At 35.2% G+C, this 23,407-nt stretch overlaps 1 protein-coding gene across 3 annotated transcripts in view; it reads left to right on the top strand.

Moving 5' to 3' along the window:
* Positions 1 to 23,407, top strand: part of LOC150108050 (membrane-associated tyrosine- and threonine-specific cdc2-inhibitory kinase-like) — a 187,397-nt gene that overhangs the window by 104,758 nt on the left and 59,232 nt on the right. For all 3 annotated transcript variants that reach the window (XM_090415547.1, XM_090415546.1, XM_090415548.1), the window contains 2 exons: positions 4,187 to 4,290; positions 19,107 to 19,148. In XM_090415547.1, coding sequence (XP_090271673.1) covers positions 4,187 to 4,290; positions 19,107 to 19,148 — 146 coding nt within the window. The remainder of the gene's footprint in view (positions 1 to 4,186; positions 4,291 to 19,106; positions 19,149 to 23,407) is intronic.

Raw genomic sequence — 23,407 nt, 5'->3', positions numbered from 1 at the left:
CACCAGGGAGAAAACATCACTATCAACAATAACATAGTCAATGAGACTTTTCTTATTCCTAGCCTCTTCTCTCCATGTGAATTTGTGCACATTTTTATGTTGGAACATGGTGTTAGTAATAACCTGTCCATGTCCTGAGCAGAAATCCAACAGATATTTGCCATTATTATTAGCTTTGCTCTTTTCTCCAAATTTTCCCAAAATATTTTTGTATGTCTCACAATCATTTCTTACTCTACTATTTAGATCCCCAACAAGGACCAACTTTTCCTTTTTCATTGTGTCAGTTGCTTTTTCTAAAGCCTCAAAAAATTCCTCCACTTCTACCTTAGTAGAACCTTCTGTGGGACCATAGGCACAAATAAGTCTCATTGTCCAGTTCCCCATTGTCATATTTGCCCACATTACTCTACTTGAGACTGACTGCCATTCAAGAAGATTAGCCTCGTATTTTGTGTTGAATATTATGGCTACTCCTTCTTTTCCTTGATTGTCATTGCCTGAATATAACATTTTGTATTTATTGCTCAGAAAGATCTCACCAGTTTTGGTCTTTTTTGTTTCAGTCACCCCTATTACGTCGATCTGGTACTTATCTAATTCCTCAGCTAGCTCCATTTCTTTGCCATTCAGGCTTCTTACGTTGATAGTACCGATCTTTAACTCTGGTGATGTTGAGTTGGGGTTTGTTTTCAGATTTGTTCCAGTAGCTGAGTTTTCGCTGTTCGCCCTGGTTCCCTGGCGAAAACAACGGGGGCCTTGTTTAACCGGGCGACGCCTTAGCCGGCATGAAATTTTGTCATGTTGTACCATCATTTTTTATTTTGGTTTAACCAATAAGAATACAATTTGGTCGGCTAAATCCCAAATTGTCAGCCCATCCTCGTTCGTTCAGTATCAAAGTAGGTACCCAACTGGGTGCACCACGAGAAGGTGAGGATTGGGCATTAGGTCAGAAGCCCTGGTCGGTTCTCCGCATTCCTTTAAAGGCTATGTGGAGGTCTCCTCTCAGTTATACAGCTTTGACCCTTAAGAACCCCTACAATTTTCAACATCATATTTATGTGAATTAGGATTTTCTACCCTCACCACAATTAAGTGTAAAAAGAGAGGACCTCTTCAATGTATTGACGAAGAAATGAGAGTTTGTCTTTCAAATATATGCCCAAACATTGAAGCAATCGCTAGGACACATCAGGCTCATGTTTCTCACAAGAATGAATAAACTTGAGGTATGTTTCTTTTTATTTATTTTTTATCACATTATTTTTTTTCTGTAATATTTGACTTAATTATTATAACATATTTCTCAGAAATTTGTATATAGTGCGCCTACAATTATTTGTAGAATTTTAAATGCGCCCCGACTTCAAAAAGTTTGAGAACCACTGATCTATATGGATCACATTATGGAGGAAAGTGGTATTAAACCTGATATCAAAATTGGAGATGTTAATGTCTGCTCTTGGCTTTATGCGGATGATGTTATACTTCTAAATAAATCCACTACAAGTCTGCAAGATTCCCTGACTAAATTGAATAACTGTTGTAATAGATATGGTACGAAGGTCAGCAATAAAAAGACAAAGACAATGAAAATAGGCAGAATCATTGAAAATGTCAACTCTGTTGTGAATGGATAACCTGTGGAAGAAGTGAAACATTTCAGCTACTTAGGCACGATTTTTACTGAAGATGGTAAATTAAATATAGAAATAGACAACAGAATCAGCAAAGCTGGTATGGTAGGAAGTCAATTGAATAAATTCATATGGAATAAGAGAGAAATTAGTCGAAACACTAAATTAGCTGTATACAAGACAGTGTTCAAACCAGTTTTAACTTATGGATCTGAGAGCTGGGTCAGAAGTAAAACACTTGACCAAAGACTAGAGACTGCAGATATGAGAGTCCTGAGAAAGATTATAGGCATTAACAGATCGCATCAATGGCAATATCATATTAAAAACAAGGATATTAGGAAAGAACTTGACACTGTCAGCATCCAGGAATGCGTTAGCAGAGCTAACCTCGGGTGTATGGTCACTTAAACAGAATTGGAGAGGAAAGATTAGCAAAACAAGTGTTCTCTGCCAGGTTGGCAGGAAAATGACCCAGAGGAAGACCAAGATATAAGTGGATTGAAGTGGTACAATGTGCCTTAGATGATAAAAATATAAGATCTGATAATATTGGAGTCTTGACAAGTAACAGACTGATTTGGAGGAAAATTGTAGATAGAAAGTTAGTAATGATATAAATTTTTCATGTAGTACTATCATATCCTGTACACCCCTTAAGGGTACATGGCAGGAATTTGATGATGATGATGATGATGAACCTCAACAAATTTGGGTGCATGAAACTACCCCAAATTTGGGAAGCCTACATTATGATAACTTCAGCCCAACGGCCAAGACAACCCAATTAGCCCACTAAGGGGCACCATTAGGAACAATATTAGTTTCTTGCCTTCTTCCTCATTTGCTTTTGTTGGTGCCTGCGTGCACATACCATATTTGTATGTTCCTGAAGATGGCAACGTGACGTTGCCGAAATATTGAAGATATTCATTAAAGTTTGTTTTAATTAATATCCGTTATATGCATTGTTAATTCCTTAAACTAATTACCAGTCATTTTATACTCTGTGCTAGGAGTTAGCAAACTTTCTTTTTGGGGAAGGGCTGGAAGTAAATATTGCAGGCTGTGAGGGTCAAAAAGTATAACTGAAGGTATCATGTACTTATATATATATATATGTTAAAAATACCAAGCAATTTTAAACCTGGTTTTACTCCATTTCCCAAGTAAGCAAACAGACAATAAATCAAGTTTGTGCCTGCAAATGATGCAAGTCTAGCTGATCCTACAGGTAGTGCAAGACCAAGGCAACTCGTGGTAAAGGTGGCATAAGCTCTGATCACTAATCTTAATATTTACCCTTAATGACAAAACACATCTCCGAGAAGGGGATGCATGATGTTTTGTATTAAAGGCAAGGGGCCACTACCCAGACCGGTTTCGACCTTTATTGAGGCCTCATCAGTGGGAGCTAGGCTAGAAATACCAAGATATAGTAATACAGAGCTTATAAGTATTTTACCAGAACAAGTTGCCATAAGGTGTTTTAACCTTATTAAATAAAAATCTCTGGAGGAAATCTCTGAAAATTGCTTGGTATTTTTAACATTTATTATACCCAAGGCAAAATACTTTCTACATTTATATCTCCTCCAGAGATTTTTATTTAATAAGGTTAAAACACCTTATGGCAACTTGTTCTGGTAAAATACTTATAAGCTCTGTATTACCAAATCTTGGTATTTCTAGCCTAGCTCCCACTGATGAGGCCTCAATAAAGGTCGAAACCGATCTGGGTAGTGGCCCCTTGCCTTTAATATAAAACATCATGCATCCCCTTCTCAGAGATGTGTTTTGGCATTAAGGGTAAATATTAAGATTAGTGATCAGAGCTTATGCCACCTTTACCACGAGTTGCCTTGGTCTTGCACTACCTGTAGTATCAGCTAGACTTGCATCATTTGCAGGCGCAAACTTGACTTATTGTCTGTTTGCTTACTTGGGAAATGGAGTAAAACCAGGTTTAAAATTGCTTGGTATTTTTAACATTTATTATACCCAAGGTAAAATACTTTCTACATATATATATATATATATATATATTATATATAAGATAGAAAACAAATTTACGCAGTTTTTTTATTAACAAAATACAGAATATAATTGTGTACAAATAGCTTTTTGGGAAATTAGTGAGAATTATGGAATTATTTTTTATGAGATATAATTATGCTTAAGTTCATGTTTCCCATTCATCAAAATTGATTGCAAATGCTCATCATATAAGGGTGATCTGTAATGAAATTTTATGTATATCATCTTTGAAAATGTCTTTTAATGCAGTGAATATTGGTACAAATATGTAAATGTGTACATGTTAACACTGGACACTGAAACAATAATTTCGCGATTCTGTCACAATGAATAATAGGGCCATACTGTGCTAACCCTCTAATGTTATCCTGTTGGCAAATATAAAGTAATAATAGTCTTTTGTTGTAATTTTATTTATTTACTTTTAGAAAAGGTACAAAAGTAGATTTTGTTGAATGCAGTAAATGAAAATTATAAGTCTAACACCTATTTTTGCCTTAATATAATAGGTCTAAGTCCAGAACTGGCCCATATTATATGTTTCATGATGCATCCGGATTACAGAAAAAGACCAACTATAAATCATCTTTTATCATTACCTATCATTCAGAAGGTAGGAAATAAACTTCAAGACCATTTGTTTTATGACATTTTCTATCTGAGAAAAAAAAAGTGAAGGAATTATTATTTATGTTAAGAATGAATACTTTATGACAGCAATTTTTTTTATTTATTTCAGTAATAATTAACTGGTTAACCTAAAATGCCAAAGGAGATAAGATGCTCCATGATATAGTAAAATAAAAATAAAATAAAATAAAACAGAAAAAAATAAATATAATAGCATAAATTATGAAAAAGTAAGTCTAACACCTTTTTTGAACAAAACATCAGTTTATTTCTTTCATTTGCATCTTGAGATAAAAAGAAAATGCTAGTGATATAATCAATTTATTCTTAATAGTTATCCGAAAAAAAGTTTTATAAACTATTGTATACAGAGAAATTACTACAATCAAATATAATGACATACTTGGATGTACAGCACAGTACAGTGTTTGATACTTAAAGATAACTCCAAAAAGTAGAAGCATTTCCAGGATTATCCCATAGTCTATAAATATAAAGTCCTGCATCAGTGAAACAGGGAGGTATGAGCCTTATGAAAAGTGAATATGAATATCATATCAATGTTATCCTATTCAAGAAAGAAGTCAGGCTGAACTGCATTTGAAGGAAAATTTTTTAACATACCATTTTACAGAATCGAGGGAAGTTATTCACTGACATAGAACACTTAAGGAATTAAGGATTGATTTTGTACAATGCACATAGGTCTTATCTGATCTTATGATATTTCAGACCTTATAACAATCACCAGGAAGCAATATGAGAAAGAGGATAGAAAACATAAGATATACAAACTGAGTCCTGCATTGTCCATAGTTCCATCTTTTAAATTTTTTTATGCATCATTGTAAGCTATCTTCTTTGTATTTTATGTTAGCACCAATAATCCTGACAAAGCCATAAATTATTATAATAGTGAACTTTGTTACCTATTTTCTTCATTTTTTTGTGCTTTATTATTTTATTATTATGTTATTGTGTTTATTTTTTATTTATTTAAAAAGTTCTACTTTTTTTATTTAAGTAATCTAATTGATTATGATATATATGAATGGATCAATCTTGTCATCCCTATCTTCCCAAAGTATACAAGTCCACAAGAAATAAGTTTCATTACACTCACTCTTGGTCAGTACATGATAGACATCAAAGCTGAAATTGGTAATCCAGTAATCCCTTTAATGATAATAATAACCTTTATTAAGGCTTTTCATTTGAAGGTGAGTTGTGGTCTCATGTGGTGGCAGAGTTTTTTCTCCCCAGAATCTGTTTTTTCAGCCAGTAGAATCACCAGAGAGCATATGTGAATAGCAGTGTAATGTACAGCCCTCTTAGTTTTAGATGGTTTGGCAACCATTTCCAACATAATAAGAAACTCATGATAAGCTTTAATAATGCTTTTTTGTTCATAAAATTTCCAATAAATGAAAGCAGTTGAGGTTAAAGAAGAAATTTCAAGGTATCTCTCAGATTAAAGAGACAAAGAAGAAAAAAAAGCAAGTGAGATCTAACTAAATAAGTATAGGATGTTATGCTTGGGCAATAAAAATCAAGTAAAGGAAGGAGTAGCGTTAGCATTCAATGCCACCAAATATGAAGATAAACTTCTTGACTGGAAGGCAGTTTCAAGTAGAGTTATGTGGGAAATTTCAAAATGGGGAAATGGACAATGAAACGTATCTGTGTCTTTGGTCCCACAGAAGGTTTTTCTGAGGATGAAGTGGAGGAATATTTTCCATCATTAGATCAGGAAGCGAGCATAATGGAAATGAAAAAGTGGTCCTTGTTGGAGATCTAAACAGCAGAGTAGGAAATGAATCTCACCAGTCATATAGAAACTTGTTTTCAGAAAATTTGAAGAAAAAGTTCTAAGTAGGATAAAAATTAATATCATGTTAATATGTTAATACTAATGCTAGGAGTATTATGAACAAGAAGGAAGAGTTTTTGGCCATGGTTGGCACTTCCAGACCACAGGTTATTGGTATTAGTGAATCATGGCTGACTGTAGATGATATAGCTAGTGGGATTGAATGTGATGGGTATAGTGTGTTCAGGAATGACAGGGAGAATAAAATGGGAGGAGGAGTATTGTTGATGATAGCTGATGAGCCAAGGAGAATAGAAGTTGAATTGCAGGATAGAGAAAAGAGCACATTTGAGGCCATTTGGTGTGAGATTGTGGCTAGCAGAACTAAATATACAATTGGGTGCTGCTATAGACCAGGTGATGGAAAAGATGGTGGTGACAGTATGCACAAGCAAATAGAAGAAATGAGTGGAAGGAGGGTAATTATTATGAGAGATTTCAACTATAGTCGCATTGATTGGAGTGAGGAGAGGACACACGGGAGGAAGGAATTGGATTTTATGCAGTTATTAAGGGATAACTATCTGCAACAGCATGTAATGGAAAATACTAGGGGTCAGAGAGTGCTTGACCTAGTAATTACATCTGAGGATTTGACCACATTGCCACCAATTGGTGAGAGTGATCATAGGGTCTTGACTTGGGAGGTGGCTAAACGTGTGGAATTTTCAATTAAGACAGGGTACATGTGGAATTATCAGGCTGGAAAGTATGACAAGCTTAGGAGTTTGATTGGTTCAGTGCCATGGCATGTACAACTGCAAGAACTAGAAGTTGATAGTGCATAGAAGGCAGTTAAGAAGTGTTTGCATGAAGCAATGGTTGACTGTATACCTAGAGTCCGAATAATAAATCAAGTAGGGGTTAAATGGATGAATAACACCATTAAGCTTGAGCTGCAAAAAAAAGAAACAACTATGGAGGGAATTTAACAAGAAAGGTGACCGGCAGGCACATGAATGGTATAAAGTGCAGGCCAGAAGGGTAACGAGTGTGGTAAGAAAAGCAAAAAAGGATTACGAAAGAACATTGGCCATGCAGGCTAAAGAGAATCCTAAACAGTTTTTTAGATATGTAGCAAGTAAAAGGAAAAATGTACATGGCAGAATGATTTTAAAGAATGCCAATGGTAGGGAGGTAACTGAATCAGTTGATATAGTTGAGTTACTGAGTGAGCACTTAGCAAGTATATATCATCCAGGTGGTGACATTGCAGAAACGAATAAACCAGTAGATTATATGGGAATTGTGGTGAATGAAGTGGAGGTGAGTAGTCTATTGCATAACCTCAATGTCAATACATCCGTGGGATTGGATGGTATACCAGCTCGTCGTACGAGAAGCAGCTAAAGAATTGTCAGTACCCTTGACCATTTTGTTTAATTTGAGTCTCGGGTCTGGGTTAGTCCTGAGGGGTTGGAAAGAGGGGAAAATAGTTCCACTGCATAAAGGTGGTTCCAAGACTGCTGTTGTAAATTACTGACCGATTAGCATATCAGGAATCATTGTCAAGGTCTTAGAGAAATTAGTCAAGAAAAGAATACAGGATTGGATAGATGAAAATGGGATATTGTATGGGGGACAACATGGTTTTGTGAAGGGTAGATCACGCTTCAGTAACTTGCTCACGTTTTATAACACAGTGACAGCTGAACTGGATAGGGGTAATGGGTTTACAGTGATACTACTGGACCTTGCCAAGGCATTTGACAGGATATCACATGGAACCCTAATCAGTAAACTGGAGCAGATGGGGATAGATATAGGCTTGGTGAGATGGATATGAGGGTAGTTGAAGGAGAGATACCAGAGAGTGGTTTATGCAGGAGTGGAGTCTAAAAGACGGCTTGTGACTAGTGGTGTGCCGCAGGGCTCTGTTCTTGGACCACTGCTTTTCAATTTGTTCATCAATGATACAGGAAAGGATTTGAGAGGAAGTGTTCACTTGTTTGCTGATGATGTAAAGTTGGGTAGAGCAATTGTGAGTGCACAGGATGTCAAAATTTTACAGGATGATTTGGATAGTTTGGAGGACTGGGCTAGGAAAAATGGATGTCAATTTAATGTGGCAAAGTGAAGGTTTGGGGTGAAAAGAATAGCAGCAGTATATTGCATTGGTGGAACCGTACTCCAGGAGATTGATGAGGCAGGGATTTGGGAGTGTTGGTGGATAGGGAATTGAAGTTTAGGGGGCACATTGCAAAAGTGACTAAATCAGCTCATCAAATCACTTGGCTTATGAAAAATACTTTAACATGCAGAGACAAACAAGTTGTTGTTCCTCTGTATCGAGCCTTGATAAGTCCCCATCTGGACTACTGTGCTCCAGTTATGGGCACCAGGGTTTCTTCGTGATGGGGAGGAAGTGGAGAGGATCCAGAGACGAGTGACCAAGATGATAGAAGGTCTGTGGAATGAACCTTATGAGAATAGGTTGAAGATTTGTGGGTTGCAGAGATTGGACGATAGGCGAAGGAGGGGTGATATGATTGAGACATTCAAATTACTGAAGGGTTTCTATAAGAATGATCCAGAAGATATTTTTGAAAATATGACTGGTGGTGGGAGGACTAGGGGCCATTCATGGAAGCTGGGCAAGAGCGTGTTTGACAAGGGAGTTAGAGTTAGGTTTTTTACTTGTCGAGTGGTGAATGAGTGGAATAAGCTTCCAGAGTCTGTTGTGGGTGCTACGACCATGAATGAGTTCAAGGCAAGGTATGATAGATACTGTGTCAATGTCGAATAGTTGTTCTTGACATGATGTTAGGGCCTCCCTCGATGAGTCTGTTGACTCCTTAGAGTTGCCCGGAACAATGATAAATAATAATGTTGAAAAGAACAGTATGTAAGAAAGTTTTAAAAAGAATTAGAGTTCAGCATCTTTTACATGTAAACTGTAGACTCAAATATACAAACATCGTTGAAGAAAAAATGAAACAGTTTGTAAACAAAAACCAAACCTAGGAATCTCATCGACAAAATCTGAAGAAAACAGTGATTGATACAGCTAGGAAGTTATGTGCTTAACCTATCTTCAAGGATAGCAAAATAAGAACATGTGGACACAAGATATTAAAGAAGCAGTTCTGAAAAAGAAGAAAACATACCGAAAGTTCCTAGCAAATAAGTTGGCAGATGGCCTAAAAGAATACAGAGAAAAATGTAAGAGAGCTTAGCTATGTGTGAAAGTAGCTAAACAAAAGTCATGGGAAAGCTTTAAGGTGGCAAAATGTTCTAAAAGCTATTGAAAAAGATTAGAAATTGAGGAAAGAGTATTGTGAATCATAGATGATAAAGGTGACATGAAAACTGAAGATTAGAATAGCCTAGATGTCTGGAGTAATTACTTTGAAAGACTTAAATGAAACAAACATTGACAGCACGTAGCAGAAAATTTTCAAGAGGAATGCAAACAGGAGTACATATCAGTACTTGAGGTAGAAAAAGTTATCAAAAACTTGAAATATGGAAAGAGACCTTGAATTGATGATGCTCGGTCAGAAATTCTCAAATATGAAAAAAAGTATAAAAGTTTTGCTGTGGCAACATTGTTAAATTGATGGCCTGGTCAAAAAGTTGGAATTCCAGATGATTGGAGTAGAGATCTCATAGGTCCCATCTATAAAAAAAAAAGGGGGAATAAAGCTGAATGTGAGAATTAAAGAGGAATTTCTCTGCTAAGTATTCTGGCTAAGATTTATGTAAGCATTCTTGAAAAGAAGTTGAGAAAAGTTGTGGAAGAGAAACTTGGAGAAGAACAAGCTGGGTTCAGGCTAAATAGAGGTAGTCAAATCAGATTTTCATTGTGGTGCCCAAAGAAGAGCTTTTCAAAACATTACAATTATATGGGGTGAATGAAACATTATATATATATTTCAGATGTCGGTCACCAGTTAGAATTAAAGGAAATAGAAGAAGATTATCTCCACTCTTATTCATCATCTAAATGGATAATATTATCTAAGAATGTGGCGTTAAACCTGATATTAGAATTGGATAATTATCAAACTTAGCTCTTTACTTTATGCAGATGATGATCTATTCCTGAATACATATTCAGCAACATAGAAGGTTTCAGATGCATTTGGAATAATTAAAACATTTTAGCTGTTTAGGCACAGTTTTTAGTGAAGATGGCAAATTAAATATAGAAATAAACAACAGAATTAGTAAAGCTGTTATGTTAGGGAACCAGTTGAATAAATTTTTATGGAATAAGAGAGAAATTAGTCAAACACCAAACTGGAAGTATACAAGACAGTGTTCAAACCAGTTTTTAATGATGGATCTGAGAATTAGTTAAGAAATAAAGCATTTGATCAGAGCTTAGAGACTACAGATGAGAGTTCTAAGGAAGAAGTAAGGGAGTGAATAAATGGCAGAATGATATTAAAAATGAATATATTAGAAAGGAACTTGAGATTGTTAGTTCAAAAATGTGTGAGCAGAGCTAAAGTGGCCACTTAAACAGAATGGGAATGGAAAGTTTGCAAAAACAGGTGTTTTGATGCCAAGATGGCAGGAATGAGACCCAGTGGAAAACCAAGATCAAGTTTGATTCAGTTAGAAATGCCTTAGAACAGAGGTTGGCAACGCAGTGCCCGCAGGCGCCATGGCGCCCACAGTGAATTTTTAGTGCACCCTCAGAGAAATTATTGTTAACTGCTTTGGAGCGCGCAGCATAGATTGCAGTATGTCTGAGAGATACATTCATTACTAGTATGTGCTAAAATGCAAGAAAACATAAAGAAAAAACACTGGAAATATAATACATGATGGTATAAATTAAGTGAATATTGAATCCAAATTTATTTCATATCCAAATATAGAAACTACAAGAGTTTCGTTCCGAATATATAGAAACTAAAAGTTTTGGCAGATGTAAGCATAAGTGGTGCCTTATGGGCAACTCGTAGTAAAGGTGGAGCAAGCTTCAGACCTCTTTCCTTAGTATTTTCCAAGGAAAGAAGAATAAGAAAAAGGAAAGAGGAATAAGATTAATAAAATACTAAGGAAAGAGGTCTGGAGTAAGCTCCAGACCTCTTTCCTTAGTATTTTCCAGAAATGTAAAGCACATCTTACAGAGGTCAGCAACCTTTTTAATATGAAGAGCGCAATATAAAATTTGAAAATTACAAAGGGCTCATGACACAGGCATTTTTTCTCTCATTTCAGGCTTAGAAATTCTATGATTAGTTTAAGAAAAATGAGATTTCAAATTTTAACATTGTTTTATTTACCTCGCTTTTATAACATATTTTTGTCACATATGAATGAATATAAAATACCATAAAAAAAATGAATATAAAAAGAATAATTAACAATTAGCATGTATCTGTCAGATCAGATGCGAGCACCTTGCTTTATCAATCATAATGGCAGATGTATTTGTTTCTTATGCAATAATAGTGTGTGGCTATTTCTAAAAAACGTAATATAGAAAGACATTTCAAAACTATTCATGCCAATTGTAATTTTAAGTTTAATTATTTAAATCAGGAGGAGTCGGCAACACAGCTCTCGCAAGCGTCATGGTGCCTGCAGTATTGCTCCCTTCATATTAAAAAGGTTGCTGACCACTGCCTTAGAAGAACAAAGCATTAGATATATATGACAATATTGGAATGCTGAAAAGTAATAGAGTAATTTAAAGTAAAATTGTTGATAGGCAATTGATAATAATGTAAACTTAATCATGTAGTGCTGTCATAGTAGTTCGACCCCCCCCCCCCCGATGGTATATATCAGGAAATTTGATTCCTAATTAAGAACTTTATACATAATTCGCTACCAAAATCCTTAAGTTCTGAGAGATTCTATTCCTTACATTATATTTTCAGAAAATATCTGAAGATATAATTTATAAATCACTTACGCCAGTTGAGAACATCATATTTATTTCAGCATTCTAGTAAAGATAATTTGTCCCATATTTCCTACTGGGAGGATAAGAAATATGGGACAAGCTGGCAGGTATGCAGGACCACTTCCTTATATTAGTTCAGTCTGGTTTTGCTGAACATGCTGTTACAGGATCAGATATAATCATAATGATCTCTCCTGGTATAGATAAAAATGTTAAATTTTGTAAGGCAGTCTCATAACTCTTCCATTTAAATTCTAGAGATCTGTCTTTAACCTGTTTAATTTTTATGCAGCTGTTAGATTTTTTAAAAACAGTTTTTAATATTCAGTTCAGCATTATGGAGACTACAACCATGTTAGGAATAATTACTTTAATTTCTCAACATTTCAACCTTCGTATTAAGATCATCATCTGGTGTATACACACACACACACACACACACATATATGTGTGTGTGTATGTATATGTGTGTATATATATATATATATATACACAAAGACAAGCTATATAACATTTCAAACATTATGCCAAAGTGAAAATGATTTGATCAACCATTATTCTCCTGGCCTGACCTCGAGTGAAAAAAATGCATCAAGGCTATATCCTTTTTATGACATCATCAGAGAACCAATTCATATAAATATTTTAATACAGTGAAATTTGGTGGCCTAATCAATAATTTCACATAAGTGTTTGTTATATTAAAGCTAAGATCATAGATTACTACACTTCTCATTATAATTATAATCAACTCCTAGACCAAAAGGTTATCTGTGTAGAAAATGTGCCATCCATATTCTTGGGGTTTTTAGATCACCATTATTGTTAACCTATTATTATCCACCCTAATCTTAACAATAATGGTGGTTTAAGACACATAACCTTTTCGTCTGAATGGCAAAGAAATGGAGCTAGCTGAGGAATTAGGTAAGTACCAGATCGACATAATAGGAGTGACTGAAACAAAAAAGACAAAAACTGGTGAGATCTTTCCGAGAAATAAATACAAAATGTTATATTCAGGCAATGACAATCAAGGAAAACGAGTAGCCATAGTATTCAACACAAAATACGAGGCTAATCTTCTTAAATGGCAGGCAGTCTCAAGTAGAGTGATTTGGGCAAATATCAGAATGGGGAACTGGACAATGAGACTTATTTGTGCCTATGGTCCCACAGAAGGTTCTACTAAGTTAGAAGTGGAGGAATTTTTTGAGGCTTTAGAAAAAGCAACTGACACAATGAAAAATGAAAAGTTGGTCCTTGTTGGGGATCTAAATAGCAGAGTAGGAAATGATTGTGAGACATACAAAAATATTTTGGGAAAATTTGGAGAAAAGAGCAAAGCTAATAATAATGGTAAATATCTGTTGGATTTCTGCTCAGGACATGGACTGGTTATTACTAACACCATGTTCCAACATAAAAATGTGCACAAATTCACATGGAGAGAAGAGGCTAGGAATAAGAAAAGTCTCATTGACTATGTTATTGTTGATAGTGATGTTTTCACCCTGGTGCAGGACACCAGAGTGTACAGAGGATTTGAAATTGGAAGTGATCACTATTTAGTCTTGAGCAGGATAAAATTGAATTTCATATTGAAAAGAATAACATGTAAGAAAGTTTTAAAGCGAATAAAATTTGAGCAGCTCTCAGATGTGAAGTGTAGACTAAAATACAGAAATATTATTGAAAAGAAAATGAAAGAGTTTGAGAACAGGAATCAAACCTTGGAGATTCAGTGGCAAACTCTGAAGGAAACATTGATTGATTCTGCCAGAGAGGCATGTGGTGAGGTTGTGTGCAAGGATAAAAAAATCAGAACTCCTTGTGGACACAGGAAGTTAAAGAGGCAGTGAAGGAAAAGAAGAAAGCATATCAAAAGTTCCTGGCAAATAAGTCAGCTTTTACTCTTACAGAATACAGAGACAAATGTAAGAAAGCTAAACAGTGTGTAAAACTAGCTAAACAAAAGTCATGGGAGGACTTTGGCAAGAATATAGAAAATAAATATCAAGAAGGTGGCAAAATATTCTGGAGATTGTTGAAGAAGAGGGAATGGAGGAAAGAGTGCTGTAAAAAGAGTTAGAGATGATAAAGGTGACATGAAAATGGGAGAATTACTTTGAAAAACTGTTAAATGAAACAAGCAGTAATGACAGCACAGTGGTAAAAAAACACTGACCAGGCATGCAGTCAGGAATACATATCCATACTTGAAGTAGAAAAAGCCATCAAAGGCTTGAAATGTGGAAAGGCAGCAGGAGTAGATGATATTCGACCAGAAATGCTGAAGTGTGGTGGTATATGAGTCTTACAGTGGCTGCACTGCATAGTTCAGAAAGCCTGAACAGAGGGACGAATTCCCGATGATTGGAGTAGAGCCCTCATAGTACCCATACATAAAAAGGGAAATAAAACTGAATGTGAGAATTACAGAGGTATTTCCCCACCGAGGGTTCTGGGCAAGATTTATGCCAGTATACTTGAGAAACGGTTGAGAAGAATTGTGGAAGAAAAACTTGGTCAAGAACAAGCTGGATTCAGGCCAAATAGAGGCTGTCAGGATCAGATCTTCACTTTACGACAAATAGTCGAGAAAGAATGGGAATATAACAGAGATCGGTATTTAAGTTTTGTCGATTTGGAAAAGGCATATGACAAGGTGCCAAGAGAGAAGCTATTCAATACACTACAGTTATATGGTGTCAATGGGGCATTATATCAAGCAATACTTAGTCTTTATTTGAATTGTAAGTCAGCAGTTAGAATTGAAGGAAGTACAGGAAGATGGTTTAATGTTAAATCTGGTGTGAGACAAGAATGTACATTATCCCCTCTGTTATTCATTATCTATATGGATCACATTATGAAGGAAAGTGGTATTAAACATGATATCAAAATTGGAGATGTTAATGTCAGCTCTTTGCTTTGTGCAGATGGTGTTATACTTCTAAATAAATCCACTACAAGTCTGCAAGATTCTCTGACTAAATTGAATAGCTGTTGTAATAGATATGGTATGAAGTTCAGCAATAAAAAAGACAAAGACAATGAAAATAGGCAGAATCATTGAAAATGTCAACTGTGTTGTGAATGGAGAACCTGTGGAACAAGTGAAACATTTCAGCTACTTAGGCACGATTTTTACTGAAGATGGTAAATTAAATATAGAAATAGACAACAGAATCAGCAAAGCTAGTATGGTAGGAAGTCAATTGAATAAATTCATATGGAATAAGAGAGAAATTAGTCGAAACACTAAATTAGCTGTATACAAGACAGTGTTCAAACCAGTTTTAACTTATGGATCTGAGAGCTGGGTCAGAAGTAAAACACTTGACCAAAGACTAGAGATCGCAGATATGAGAGTCCTGAGAAAGATTATATGCGTGAACAGATGGCATCAATGGCATTATCATATTAAAAACGAGGATATTAGGAAAGAACTTGACATTGTCAACATCCAGGAATGCGTTAGCAGAGCTAATTTCAGGTGGTATGGTCACTTAAACAGAATGGGCGAAGAAAGATTAACAAAAAAAGTGTTCTCTGCCAGGTTGGCAGCAAAACGACCCAGAGGAAAATCAAGATATAGGTGGATTGATACGGTAAAATTGTAGATAGGAAGTTAGTAATGATGTAAATTTTTTCATGTAGTACTATCATATCCTGTACACCCCTTGAGGATACATGGCAAGAATTTGATGATGATGACCTTTTGGTCTAATAGTTAGTTATAATTAGGACCATAGTAATCTATTATCTTAGCTTTAACATAACACTTATATTACATTATTGATTAAGCCACCAATTTTTCTGTATTAAAAGTATTTATATGAATTTGTACTCTGATGATGTTATAAATAGTTAATAGCTTTGATGTAGTTTTTTTTTTTCCCACTAGAGATCAGGCTAGTAGAATATTGGTTGATCAAATCATTGTCACTTTGGCATACTGTTTGAAATGTAATATAGCTTGTGTGTGTGTGTGTGTGTGTGTGTGTGTGTGTGTGTGTGTGTGTGTGTGTGTGTGTGTGTGTGTGTACTCCAGATGATGATTTTAATTACGAAGGTCAGAATATCTGGAAATGAAAGTAATTATTCCTGACATGGTTGTAATCCCTTTAATTTACTCTGTTAATGGGCTGTGTACTTCTTTGACATGTGCTTTGCATAACTGATTTGTCCTATGTGCTTACTCCTCAGGAATTATGTCAGTATGTTTGGCAGTAGCTAGATCCTATTCATTGCTCCAATTGTATAAGTGTGAACTGGTAAAATAGAGTAATATAGGGGAAAAGGTAGTTATCTAAAAGTATAAATTGATAGATAGAATATCCAAAGGAACGTGGCACTCAGATTACTTCACATAAGCTGTGACAGAAATACATATACCAACACATCTTGATTCCATCAAGAGAATAGGTGCTAAATTACTATAACATTTCAAACTAAAGAGCCTTGTCAAGATATGTATCATGAATGTGTACTTCATTCATGCCGGTTGGATGCATGATATTTTCTTTTTCCTTAGCCTATTAATAAGAGGTCACTAACTAATTAACTAGTTAATAAGATTATGATTAGAATTTGATTATGTGTTTTATTTATGCATGAAGAGTTCTAAAAGTGAATAGATATGTAAATAATAGAAAATCATATATTATAGAAAGTTTTTTATCACTTGGTTAAGAAGTAAATAAACTTACCATGAAATTATATTCTTCTTTAATACTTTATCGAAGCGTAAGCAAACAAAGTTTGTGAAGAAGTATTGTCACAACTAGGCCACTTGTATATAGAGGCTGATGACTTCACATCATATGCTTTAGAAACTGGTATACTTTAAAATGAGGATATGAACTTGGCATTAACTCATGAAAAGATGGTTTCAATTGTTTCTCTGAGTAGTTAACATACCCACTCTCCACTCAATTGGCCGTGGGTTCAGATTGTGGCATTGGCATGGATGCTTGGATTCTTTAAGTGGGAGATGAATTTCATTGCTGGGATCAGTGTCCCACATATTGGAGGGTTGAAGTGGCTTAAAAATTTCCATGTTTGGTCTCAATAGCAGAGTTTCTGGACTGTGTAAAAATAAATAAAATAAAAAGAAATCCTTAGCGCATCTATGGTACTGGTGTACTATAGGGTTTACAGCATTCTGTTGGTGAGAATCACATTTAAAAAAAAATAATAATGATAATAAATGAAATTTAAAAAAAAAATCCACTTCACATACTTCTCAACTGATTCGACTGTAGTTACTAGTAAACACAAATGCAGGAAGTTCATTCCAGAGGAATGAGGCATCTGGGTGAATGAAGAGTAGTAATTAGCATGATGGGTTTGTAGCATAACTGAAATTAATGATGATTATTGGCACTTGAGTATTTGCAAGTTTTGAGAAGAATGGTGGAACTACAGGTGTGTAAGCTCAGATGAATATTGTCACTGAATTATCTATAGAATCAGTGGAGCAAAAAAAGTGAAAATCTGTAGGAGTGGATAATGAATCAGTCTTATTCTCTATTGGACAGAAATGAGAATTTTTAAGTTTGTGAGAGAATCTTCCAAACACTAAATATTTTATTGCTGGAAGGATTCAGGATTTGTACAGAGTGAGCAGTTGTTTAGATAATAACTGCCATTTTGAATTGAAGGGAATTCCCAGCTTGTGGAATTCTGAACATCTAAACTATATAGTGGTCCCAATACTTTTTTGAACACTGTGCTGAAATAAGTATCGAGACTAGTATTTTAGAATGAAAAATACTGATATGTATATTCGTTATTACATAAAGCCTATGCTAGTGTATAAAGACAAACAGATATTCTCTTCTCCCCCCCCCCCAGCAGTCAATTATATTTCTGTATACACTGTCAGTTCCACATAGAGAAGAATTTATGGACTTCAAAAGAAGTATAATCATACTTCTGACATCAGTCATTACATTCAACGGTGTACTTTGCACTGTTGACTACATATTTGCTGGTTTATAGCTCATTGGAAATCTATTCAGATACCTTGTGAAGTCTTATGCCTGAACGCATTACAGTTTTATATTCGATAGTATATATGCAATTATGTGAAGCCTTTTCTACTGTTATGGATGCAGATCTGATGACTTCACATCATTCATTAGCATTACAGTTCATATACCACTTATATATTGTTAGGTACTCAGGAAAAGACAGTTTGTATTAAGAACTTTGGTTGTAATGCCTCGAAGAATGAATGTTGATAGATATGCACAGGGTGAATATCAATGAATGTTAATAGATGTGTGCCAATTTAAGGGCCCCAGAGCACTCTAGTGCTCTGGGGCCCTTAAATTGGCCTTAATTGTTCAGATCCCCCCCCCCCCCCCCCATCCCCAGCTAGAGCCTCATGTGCCTATGCATAAATACGGCCCTGGATATGCAGCACATTCTATGCTTCCTGTGTTGTGGCATTTATATGGAATAGACCCATGTCTCTTTCAACATATCAGACTGTGTATTGTGTTATAGGAATAATGGTCCAAAATACTAGATTCATTTCAGCATAAATGACAGTGATCGTATGTTGTGAACAAATTGGAGGTTCAATATGATAGATACATTACTGGTTAAGCGAGACCTGCCATGATGAGTCAGATTCCATGAAAGTATGTTGTGAATAACAACAAATAATATACAATTCATCTCTTTTCTTATATGTCCATCCATTTTATAATCATTTTTGGTTATGTGCCTCTCCATTTGTCTGCATCTTTCTCTGTTGAAGGCCTCACAATATGACAACATTCTCTATGGAAGGATTACCAATCCTTCCATCTTCTCTCTGATCATCCAAGCATTCATCTTCCTTCATATGGATGCCACTGGATGATTCTTTGTCCACTGATCACATTTCATCCATGCAATATCCTACTTCCTGCTAATTCCCATTTTAAGTTTAAAATCTCCTCTCCCTTTATTTAACATGTCTGTTTCTTTTCTTGTATCTTCATTCATTATTTTATCTTGTATGATGTTTAGCATTACAGTTCATATACTACTTATATATTGTTAGGTACTCAGGAGAAGACAGTTTGTATTAAGAACTAAAGCTGTGGTGAGTAAATTAATATTAATTTAGCAATTCTATTTAGAAATTCCACATTATTCATAATGACTTTCTCAAATGTTTTAATTTTTATTTAAACATGTGCTGATTATTATATTTTTTTAGGCCATTACTTTTTATTTTAGATTTAAGAATAAAAATATTTATGAGAAAGTTGCATATTTTTATAATAGCTTAAGACAGCTTTCATCATCATCAAATTCCTGCCATGTACCCTCAAGGGGTGTACAGGATATGATAGTATAAGGGGGACTGGAACGTAATTAATTATTTTTAATAGGTCATTTTTAGCCGATTGTTTTTTCTTAAATAACACATAAATTATTAAATTTGATTTTTATTTAAATATTAGCATTACTTTTCTATTTAAAAAATCTGTTTTTTTTTTTTTTTTTTTTTTTTTTTTTTTTTTAATATAGTGGACTTTAAAGTTGAAGAGCACCATTTACGTCATTGTATGCTGTTTTTGTTTCACCAAGGAAAGAATGCTACCGAGGCTACCAAAATCATTTGCTCAACTTATGGAGACGTATTGAAGGTTAACAAATGTCAATGATGGTTTAGGAGATTTGCAGAAAAAAACTCTCTGATCGTCCTCGATCTGAAAGACCTCTTACTCTAGATGACGATGCTCTTAAGACTCTCGTTGAATCAGATCCAAAACAAACCATACAAGAATTAGCAGAGAAACTTAATTCATCATGGTCAACTGTCCAAGATCACTTACATAAGAGTGGCAAGGTTCTTAAACAGGGTGTATGGGTACCACATGAACTGTCAGAAAACAATAAAGCACAGAGATGGGTGATTTGCAATTCATTGTTGACCAGACAACAAAATGACCCCTTTTTGGAACGAGTCATAACTGGTAATGAAAAATGGGTTCTGTATAAGAATAATAAATGCAAAAAACAGTGGCTTTCTCCAAATTAAACTCCAATTCCAACACCTAAAGATGGACTCATCCACAAAAGGTTCTGTTGTGCATTTGGTGGGATATTCATGGAATTATTCATTATGAACTCATGGAACAAGGTAATACTATCACAGCAGCCATCTACTGTGAACAATTAGAGCGACTACATCAAACATTATTAATCAAACGTCCTGCGCTTGTCAATCGAAAAGGGGTAATTTTCCAGCAAGATAATGCAAAACCACATTCTGCAATTAATGCAGTTAGGATGAGAACTTCTACCACATCCTCCATATTCACCGGATATTGCCCCTAGTGACTATCACTTATTCAGGTCCTTAGAACACAGCATAAGAAATAAAACCTTCCGTTCACAAGATGATGTCCAAAGGAGTTTGATATCATTTTTTGCCTTTAAAGAAAAAACTTTTTTCAAAAAAGGAATTCTAAACTTAGTAGATCGTTGGAATAAGGTTATAATTAATGATGGTGATTATAGAATTGAATAATGTAATTTTTTCTTTAATAAAATTTATATTAAAAATGTATTTCAAAAAATTGATTACTTTCCGGTCCCCCTTATACTACATGAAAAATTTACATCATTACTAACTTCCTATCTATAATTTTCCTCCAAATCAGTCTGTTACTTGTCAAGACTTCAACATTATCAGATCTTATATTTCTATCATCTAAGGCACTTTTTACCATATCAATTCACCTATATCTTGGTCGTTCTCTGGGTCGTTTTCCTGCCAGAGAAACTTGGCAGAGAACACTTGTTTTGCTAATCTGTCCTTGCTCATTCTGTTTAAGTGACCATACTATCTGAGATTAGCTCTGCTAACGCATTCCTGGATGCTGACAATGTCAAGTTCTTTCCTAATATCCTCGTTTTTAATATCATATTGCCATTGATGCCATCTGTTTGTGCCACTAATCTTTCTCAGGATTCTCATATCTACAGTCTCTAGTCTTTGGTCAAGCGTTTTACTTCTGACGCAGCTCTCAGATCTATAAGTTAAAATTGGCTTGAACACTGTCTTGTATAAACCTAATTTAGTGTTTTGACTAATTTGTCTTTTATTCCATATGGCTGGTGTGCTATGCGATAAGAGGGTACTGATCAATCTTAAAGGCAAAATCTACAGGACAGTAGTAAGACCAGCTATGGCGTATGCTATGGAAACTGTGGCCCTGAGGAAAAATAACATCAGCAGGATGGAGGTAGCGGAGATGAGAATGCTTAGGTGGATGTGCGGTGTGACCAGAAAGAATAGTCTGAGGAATTATTATGTAAGAGGAACGGTGAAAGTTACGAACTTAGGAGCAAAGATACAGGAGGCAAGATTGAGATGGTTTGGTCATGTGATGAGGAAGAGTATGTGAGAAGAAAGGTCATGCAGATGGTGCAGGGGAAGAGGAAGCACAGACTGCCAAAGAAGAGATGGAGGGAGATGGTGGAGGAGGATTTGAGGAGGAAGAACTTGGATGTGGCTACAGCTACAGCCCAAGACAGGAGATTGTGGAAGAGAGTCACCACAAACAGTGATCCTACTTAAGTGGGAGAAGCTGCAGAAGAAGAAGAAGAACTTCCCACCATACCAGCTTTGTTGATTCTGTTGTCTGTTTCCATATTTAATTAACCATCTTCACTAAAAATCATGCCTAAGTAGCTAAAATGTTTTACTTGTTCTACAGGTTCTCCATTCACAATGCAGTTGATATTTTCAGTGCTTATTTTTATATCTGCCTATTTTCATTGTCTTGTTATTGCTAACCTTCATACCATGTCTATTACAACAGTTATTCAATTTAGTCAGGGAATCTTGCAGACTTCTAGTGGATTTATTTAGAAGTATAACATTGTCTGCATAAAGCAAAGAACTGACATTAACATCTCCAATTTTGATCAGGTTTAATACCACTTTCCTTCATAATGTGATCCATATAGATAATGAATAACAGAGGGGATAATGTACATTCTTGTCTCACACCAGATTTAACATTAAACCACCTTCCTGTACTTCTTTCAATTCTAACTGCTGACTTACAACTCAAATAAAGACTAAGTATTGCATGATATAATGTTCCATTGACACCATATAACTGCAGCGTATTGAATAGCTTCTCTGTTCGCACCTTGCCATATGCCTTTTCCAGATCTACAAAACTTAAATACAGATCTTTGTTATATTCCCATGATTTCTCAACTATTTGTCGTAAAGTGAAGATCTGATCCTGACAGCCTCTATTTGGCCTGAATCCAGCTTGTCCTTCATCAAGCTTTTCTACCACAATTCTTCTCAACTGTTTCTCAAGTATACTTGCATAAATCTTACCAGGAACACTCAGTAGGGAAATACCTCTGTAATAACTCTGTAAACAACAGAGGACCAAATACTGAGTCCTGTAGTACACCATTAGTAACCTGCCTTCTCCTGGATTCAGCTACTCCATAAACCACTCTGATATCTGTCCATCAGCCACCCTCTAATCCAATTCATATCCATCATCATTTGTTCCATACACAATAGCATTCTATGTGGAATCTTTGGAAATGGCTACTCAGTGATGTTGCTACACTTTACAAAATGCTTTTGCAAAGTGTAGCAATATCACTGAGTAGCCATTTCCCTTTTCCAAGTCCATTGTTACTTGATTATAAAAAGTAAGCAAATTCCCCCCCCCCCTTTCACAAAACCATGTTGTTTCTTATAGAGTATCATATTCTTATCCACCCAGTCTTGAATTCTGTCTTTCACCAATTTCTCCAATACCTTTCTTTCCATAGGAACCTGGAGTATAAGGATGTTGAAGCAAGACTTTTTTGCCTGATGTCCTTGCTGAAAATTTTCACCAGAAATTTAGAGGTTCTTGCCTACAAAAAAGAGTGGGGTACAGGAAAAGATGACATTCAGAAATGTATTATTTGATTCATATACTTAGGGCTTGAGGATGGCAAATATCAGCATGGTGCAGGACTATTACTTAATGAAAAAGTGAAATGGACTGGAAAAGATGTCATTTAGAAGGGTATTATTTGATTCATATACTTAGGACTTGAGGATGGCAAATATCAGCAAGGTGCAGGACTATTACTTAATGCTCTATTAAGTAAGTCATACACTTTGTAATGCTCTTCTTGGGTATAAATGAATTAATGAATAGCTCCTAAGTCCCAAATGTAAAACTGAGATGAAAGCTCTGAATGTTGTTAGCTTAGGATTTAGAAGGAGAGACGGGATGTTTTTTTAAACCATCCAGAAGACATACATATTTAAGAAAAATGATATAATAGTTATTCTGGGGGATTTGAATACTATGGTTG

The sequence above is a fragment of the Typopeltis vanoorti genome, chromosome 3 (genome assembly GCF_054136105.1).
Source record: "Typopeltis vanoorti isolate ZY-2024b chromosome 3, IOZ_Tvanoo_1.0, whole genome shotgun sequence".
Classification (NCBI taxonomy): domain Eukaryota; kingdom Metazoa; phylum Arthropoda; class Arachnida; order Uropygi; family Thelyphonidae; genus Typopeltis; species Typopeltis vanoorti.
The sequence above is the reverse complement of the archived record's forward strand: the minus strand, read 5'-3'. Positions and strand labels throughout refer to the sequence as shown.